Consider the following 7,435-nt stretch of genomic DNA (forward strand, 5'->3'; position numbering starts at 1 on the left):
AGCAGACAACAGGCTAAGAAACCAAAGTGATTGCAGACCTTCAAAGTCCGAAGTGTTCATCATTCAAGGCATCACTACTAATACCATCGAAGTCAACAGTGGTGGTGTTTTTTTTTTTTTTTTTTTTTTTGGGGGGGGGGGGGGGGGGGATGTATTCCCGATCCATTCATGACAATAATTTCCATTGCAGCAGCTCTGATCGCTGCCAAGTCAGTAGCTGCATGCCACATCCACAGCTAAAAACAACAATGGCGGAAGTAGAGGCCCTTTGCCCACCATCCATGAGCTCTTTATAATCGAGAAAAAAACTTTAATGTCCTTTCCCCTTAAATAACTACTCCCACCATGACTCCTGGCCTCTGCCAATCATCATGCGGTCACAATTATTAAGGAGAAAGTACACTAGAAGCCCTTTCCCTATACTTAACCAAACAATCAATATTTACAAAAGTGGACCTATATGATAGGGTTTTCTGGTAGATGTGAAGTTCCAACATCCACAATGCATCATGCAAAAAGCAATTATTCTTTCATGGTGATCATCCACATTAAGCGGTAGCTCCAAAGACATACAGCACAATTATTTCTCAATTGGATAAATCTCTTAAAAGCTTTGATGTGGATATGTAAAACACTGCAAATAATGCATCAAAATTAGAGCACAAGCTCCAGTTCTCTCATTTGTACAGACTCATGTTCACAAATATTAAGAAAGCAGACATTCATCACATAATGGACACAATAGCATGCTCGGTGCATTTGGTGTCAATTCCTACAACTTCGGCTTACCACACAGGTAATGGCAGCAAGAAACCACAAACTGGTTGCAGGCCTCTCACAGACAGTACACTAATAACAATCTTCATCTTGATTTATAAACCTGTGGTGTCTTATGAGCAGCATTCACTAAATTCTACCCAAACCAATGTTAGGCTTTTCGTTACCCATACCATCAACCTTCACTTTTGCATTTTGATATTTTGACAGGTTTGTTATATTTTCAAAATTGTAGAGACCCACCACTAGTACACTGCATTAAAAGACGCAACTCTGCAGAAAATGCAATGTCTTTGAAACAAAAAAGTTAGGCTTGTTGACTAAGAGGCTTCACAGAATGACCACTTTCCAGCATACTCTTTTACCATACCTGGGTCCTGCCAGATAAAATAGGCAAGCTCATGTCATCTCAATAATAGCCCTCACAGCGAACAGAGACAGAGACTTCCAACAATCCATCCTCCACGTCTAAAGTCTTGCAATAAGACTTTTACCTTACATTTTGCTAAAGACGCTTTGTTAAAATCTCAAGTGGCAAGCAAAGTCAATATGCTTGAGCTCCTCCATAAATTGGCTCCTCCGAACAAGATTTCTAACCTTGAGAGGTACACACTTCAAAGATCATCACAGATTGAAGCCTATGGCATGATTAGAAAGTACGATCTCCAGAACAGGTCACTGCAAGACAGAAGAGCTTCTTAGGCTTTAAGAAAGTGACAGAGATAAGGTGCGAAAGCGTGGACAAGAATTCGCACAGATACTCACCCGTCTTCTTCGAATGTCGACAGGCTGCCTTGACAAGGCAGACAAAGCCACTGGTTCAGGACGGGTTGCTGCAAACGGCATACCAGCTCGACTAGAACTAGCACCTGGAAGTGAGGAACCCTGCTCTCTCAAAAAAGCTTGTTCTACTGCTGCTCTTCTCAGTCGTTCTGCCTCAAGTGCTCTGCTTCGGAGGATGGCCTCTTGTTGAAGGCTCGGCGGGACAGTTCGTGCTGCTTCCATTGCAGCATTCCTGTGGAGAGGGTTTAAGGGTCTGCCAGCATTGGGAGTACCTTGCTGTAAGTATTTTAAAGCCAGCTGATCCACTTCCTCGAGTCGACCTTGACTTAGCAAGTCTTTCTGGTCAGGCCGCCCATCAAGAACCCTCATCTGTGGCAAAGGGGCCCTCTCGACAGCATCTGCAGCCAGGGGACGGGGCTCCAGCCGAAGCCCAGGGTCGAGTCTGGGAACCCTCTCCTCCAATCTGATACCAGGAGCAGGCAGCCTGTACTGAGGGAATCTGTTGGCAAGCTCCACACCACCTGGAGCAGGAATAGTTCGTTCCAGTAAATCCAGCCTATGACCACCTGCCTCTTGCATTGCACCATCAACAAGCAATCTCTTGCGGGTTGCCTCAATTGGACGGAATAATTGTACAAGTTTTGAAACCTGTTAGAAAACACCAGAACCCTCACAGTAAACAACAGGTCTCTCACAAAGGCACATGCAAATGAATACAATTTCAAAGCCAGTACAAACAAAAATAAAAGAGCACGCTTTGGAGTAATTTTTACCTGGGCAGAAGTCAGCTCGTGATGGAACTTATTCCAGGCATAATAATTTTCTTCAATGACACCTTTGAAAACGCTCTCAGGAACAGGCAGGCACTCACGATAAACAGCAAACCGTACCTGCCAATACACATTTCAATCATATTACATCAGCTTGTTGTATATCTTTGCAAACAGTTTTACAAAGTCACAATATTTCTCATAAACCACCTACAACAGACATCTCTAACGAGGTTCCAGAAAACATTCAACACAGAAAGCATTGCTGATATTCCACTACAAGAGATTTAAGGACATCCGAATCAGCAGCGAATCCACTCGAGGCGTTTCAAAACCTGCTTAAATTCTCCATTGGAAAGAACACAAAATACAAAATTTGGTATATGTTCAAAGCACATCAGCATTCTTAGGCCACATAAGCATAACAGCTCTATTTAAAGATCAGTTCAGCTTTTCACAACCCAATTAAAGTTGCAATAAAATGCAGATGATAGCACCCAAAGACCATAGTATACGCTAGTCCAGTCAGTAGGTGCATCAATAAACTTATAAAGAAATCAATACTACCAAGATTATACTGTCAATATATCGGCAACATGAAAGCGTGCACACTAAAGACAGTTTGATAAACATCATCAAACTGTCAAACAAAACAAAAACTTAGTACGATAGCTGCAAGTCCATGAGCCATAATTTCCTCAATCATGTACTGCACAGTGCACACTAGAACCAGTATATAAGAGGAAAAGCCATTATCAATTCCTTCTCTTTGAGCAAGAGCTATCAAAGACCCAACTAAACCTCACACTACTCATTGTTCGTTGGCCTCTATATTCCACAAGTTCCTCTTGCAAGGGCTATCTTGGACCAATTATAATATCTCATTTGAGGTTGAGCTGTTTTTGTAAATCAAATACATCAATATGCATGGTAGCTGAGCTGAACTCAAAACAAAAGAGAAAAAACTAAAAGCCGGTCACACGACACACCAGAGACGAAGAGAGTACATATGAGAGGTAAGGCCACACCATTCCAAACAGTCAGCCTGCAGCACGATAATGCAAGTAATGTAATATATTTCTCAGGTCCCTTTACCCAATTTAGAAATACACTTCTTGCAAAAAATCAACCCTCAAAACATGTCTCTTGATAGATTGCTGCTTGACAGCCAATCTGATGAGCCTCACTACTTGAGTACTCTCGGAAAATAAGTCACCTAAGCTACAAAGGTTTCTACACATTGAAATAACATCCCTGAGACAAATTCATTACAAGAAGCCATAACATGAAGGTCCCCTTGCAAGGACAACCAACGATCCCACCCAAGCACCTACAGAGATCTTACACTGAAAAAACCTCATTCACATAGGCACATTATTTAAATAATTTCAGAGTCTGCCCATAATGTTACAACTGATATTACACTGACAAACCTTCATTCACATGAGCAGATTACTTGAATAGTTTCAGAGTCAGCACCAGACTTTATAATTGATACACAAAATTACAAAAATATCCAGGCTGTATTTCTTATGCATGTTTTCACAATAATACTGGACATTTCCAACACCATTAACATGTTTCCGTACAGGTTGGAATGGGAACTGGGACACGAACTAGGGCACAAGCACAAACAGCCCCATGGCGGAAGGAAGGGGGGGGGGTGCAAGGGAGGGGAGATAACCAAGACGGAGGCCCCATTCAAAAGGTGGAATTAATGGCAGCAAGGCCCCCGAAAAAGACATGGAAGGGATAGTTAAAGCCTCTAAAAAACTCTTTGTTGATCTTGGAATGTACATTACCTTCATAAGGTCAGAATAGTCTAAACTTACGACTTAAAATAAGAAACAAGAAAAAAAAGGAAAAATTAAATCACTTTATTTGCTACTAAACAAAAGTAAATAAAACAAACCTTATTCACTTAACAATGCTTTTAGGAAAGGCATAAGCAAAATAAGTTAAAAGCAGCTTACTTGAAACAAGTATTCAACTTCAGACTCCACACAACAACTTCTAAAGAAACAAGTTCTATAATCCTAATGTAAGCTAAAAACTAGAGATGCATACTACTATGAACCCCTAATGAGGGCATGCCAATCAGCACAAATAGCTGCGTCAGTCTCTCGCATACGTGCAACAACCCATAATTAGAACCAATGACGTCTACACCGACCAAGGAAGCCTCTCACCAATGACGTGAAGATGCTCCCCGACCTTTGTTGCCCAATTTTGAATCTTGGAATGGACCTTTGACAATTGAAAGGATACCAAGACGCATTTTGGAACGAATGAACCCATTGAAGAACACAATGAAGCAGGCACATGGCCAGAACGGGAATATCAAGACCAGCAGGGGCAGAGCCTTAAGGCACCTCATTTTATGCATGCTTCTCACCATCACTCCATTTCTACATCGTCAACCCTTTAAAGAGAACCAATTCTCCACCTTGCAAACCCAATTTCCTTTCTTTCAAAAATGAGCCTAATATCCTCTTTCAGGAAAGGCCATTAAATTGTGTGAGCTGACACAATCAATTTCATCCATGCAAGCCCTCATAGATGCCAAGGCCAACATTAAACAGCTTTACTTTGGCATGCAGTTGATCAAAAGATAATTCTCTCAAAGCTTTCAGCCTCTAAATTTTGCTAAGCATTTACTTGATTGTATCTTCCATTCATAAATCACATCATAGTCACAAGAAACGTCTCGTGTGTTTCAAAGTGTGCCCTCTCGCTATGATCCAAGATGAAACAAGTAAGCTTCCTGGAGTTGCAGACTTGAAATAACTACAGCTTACACATTATAATCACAACTCTGTTCACGAGCATTGATTCCTATAAATTGTCATAATTAGATACCGTTAAGATACTAAAAATGCTACTAGGAAAGCCAATCCTTGTGCTGATTACTGTATACATGAGAGGACTTCAGAGTATCTAAGTGAACTAGGAATAATCATAAGGCATTTGTGAAGCACTGATAGAGATTTGACGAATAAGACTTTGCAAAAGCTAGAAAATTCAGATATTAAAGATGGGTGTTTTGAGTGTTTTGTGCAGGAAAGGGGAGGGAGAGAGAGATATTAGCACCTTTGAGGCTCAGACGTCCCATGAGACAAGCAAGTTACATGCTATGACATGTTCTAAGAAACACCCTGAAGGTAAAAGAAGAACCCTTACAGGTACCATCTGAAATTCAAGATGTGTCTGATGCTGACGTGCATTATGCCATGCATCAACTTTAAAACATCAATATAAAGCACTCCCCTATCCCCAGTCGAAAAAGAATATTTGACACTTCAGTGTATACTAGAATCACTGCTCTATACAAACATTTGCAGTGGGGCGTAGAGTGAGGAAACCCACCTGGGCAGGATACGATCCTTGACCTTGAAACGCTTTTGGCTCCAAGTTTAAACCACCATGTGATGACGCTTCATAAATGCCATATAATTCTCTCATCTCGATATCGAACAAAAACAGGAAAACTCCCGGAACTATCTGCTCTACAAGGTCCTTTTTGGCGAGGGGAAGACCTAATACTTTATAGTAGAAGCAATCCCTCTTCGTTTTCGAGCTGCACATGAAAATCAAACCTGCAGGACCTTTTCTAGGAAGCTGGTGCTCAGCCACATGATGCACACGATCCCAAGAGCTTTCTTCTCTGTCCCATCTTGATGCCTTGCCCCCTCTTAACCTCCTGCTCGACATGTTCTCTGCATCACAACAAATGCAAAGTTGAAACCGTCAAAAGCGGCCAAAGCCTCGTTGCTCTACAGCTAAAGCAGGAGAAAGGCGAGAAGAGACCAGGACTCCTCCACTAATCGGACAGGAGAAGCTTCGGCTCCTGCACAGAAAGACCTAAACGTAACCCTACAAACGGAAATGAAGCAGTTCAAAGAGCACTTACGCACAGACAACGCAGTCCAAGGAACCTAAAAGCAAGAAATGGAGACGAGCGGAAACGTTTTGATCTCTCTCAGTCTCCCTAGCCCTAAAGTAAAACCACAATTGTATTAAAAATTGAGAGAGGTTTGTTTTGTGGGGGGGGGGGGGGGGGGGGGGGGGGGTGTACAAGAGAGAGAAAATGCCTTTATTCTAGGGTAAATAAAGGGGCCAACTTAGGGCCACCTAAGGTGGGTAGCAAATTGTCGACGGCACTCTACACTATTTTCAAATTAGATGGGCGTGATCCAAAGAGCACAGCATTGCCTACCTCCCCTAGAAATCATGACGAGAATAGAGCTCCAACGACGACACACGACAATAACAAAAAAAATGTGTGTAACAAAAGTGGCGGTGAATGGGAGGCCACACGAAGCGGGTGAGTTGTGACATTGCGAGCAACGAGGCTTGAACCCAGATCTAACGACGAAGATCGCACACTGCACTAAGCTAACCACCTCACCAAGAGACTTGTTGTATCCCACTTATGGACCTTTAACGTCATAAAGCTAGAGGGCCATGGTTCCCTTTTATAGGGACGTGGTTTTTTATTGGCCCCTTTATCCTATGAGGGAGAAAGTAATGGATCTAAGTCCCCCTATTACCAATGCACCAACACGAGGTTCAAGCGTGCCAAAGGAAGAAAGAGACTCTTCTACTACACCTTAGTGTATTCACATGAGGCAAGTCAGCAACATGGATTGACAAAGAAGGGCCGGTGGTTAGCACCCGTCGACTCTTGAAACTAATTTGCTACATAGCGGTTGACTAATGTTTATTAAATTTTTCAAGCATTTCCAAAAGGAAGGTTCGAAAGAGGACTAAGCAATTTCTTCATAAAATCATTTTCAAGCATATGGTAATCCTTTTGGTTTTTGCATACAATATGTCCGTCTAAAGCTAGCCTAATTCCCAGTTCAAATGATGTGGTGGTAGAACACACTTAGTGCCTATTGCACCTATTCCATTTGCAGTTTAAACAGCACAACGGCCACCTAAAGTGATAGCAAAAACTACCAAACTGATTGCCTCCATCGATGTGTGTTGTGCACCTCAACAAAATTAAACTCACTTAAACACACAATCAGCGTGCTATCATCGTGGGAATTGGAACTCTTTTGGGTGGCTAGTAACAAACCGATTGCCTCCATCGATGTCTG

General features: G+C 42.0%; 1 protein-coding gene across 3 annotated transcripts; it reads right to left on the minus strand.

The window, feature by feature from the left end:
- Positions 1 to 1,051: 1,051 nt before the first annotated feature.
- On the minus strand, positions 1,052 to 6,374 carry LOC147435508 (uncharacterized). Of its 3 annotated transcripts, none has more exons than XM_086488566.1 (5): positions 6,241 to 6,374; positions 5,697 to 6,046; positions 2,334 to 2,450; positions 1,543 to 2,208; positions 1,052 to 1,455 (listed from the first exon to the last, which is right to left on the minus strand). In XM_086488566.1, exons 2-5 carry the CDS (start codon positions 6,039 to 6,041, stop codon positions 1,453 to 1,455), a joined length of 1,131 nt encoding a protein of 376 aa, XP_086344692.1. In that variant the 5' UTR covers positions 6,042 to 6,046; positions 6,241 to 6,374; the 3' UTR covers positions 1,052 to 1,452. The 3 variants fall into 3 exon arrangements, with proteins under 3 accessions (XP_086344692.1, XP_086344693.1, XP_086344695.1); XM_086488567.1 differs by having other exon boundaries at positions 6,138 to 6,276; XM_086488569.1 differs by lacking the exon at positions 6,241 to 6,374 and having other exon boundaries at positions 5,697 to 6,175.
- Positions 6,375 to 7,435: the final 1,061 nt, after the last annotated feature.

This window comes from Adiantum capillus-veneris, chromosome 18 (genome assembly GCF_014529385.1).
Source record: "Adiantum capillus-veneris isolate H3 chromosome 18, ASM1452938v2, whole genome shotgun sequence".
NCBI lineage: Eukaryota > Viridiplantae > Streptophyta > Polypodiopsida > Polypodiales > Pteridaceae > Adiantum > Adiantum capillus-veneris.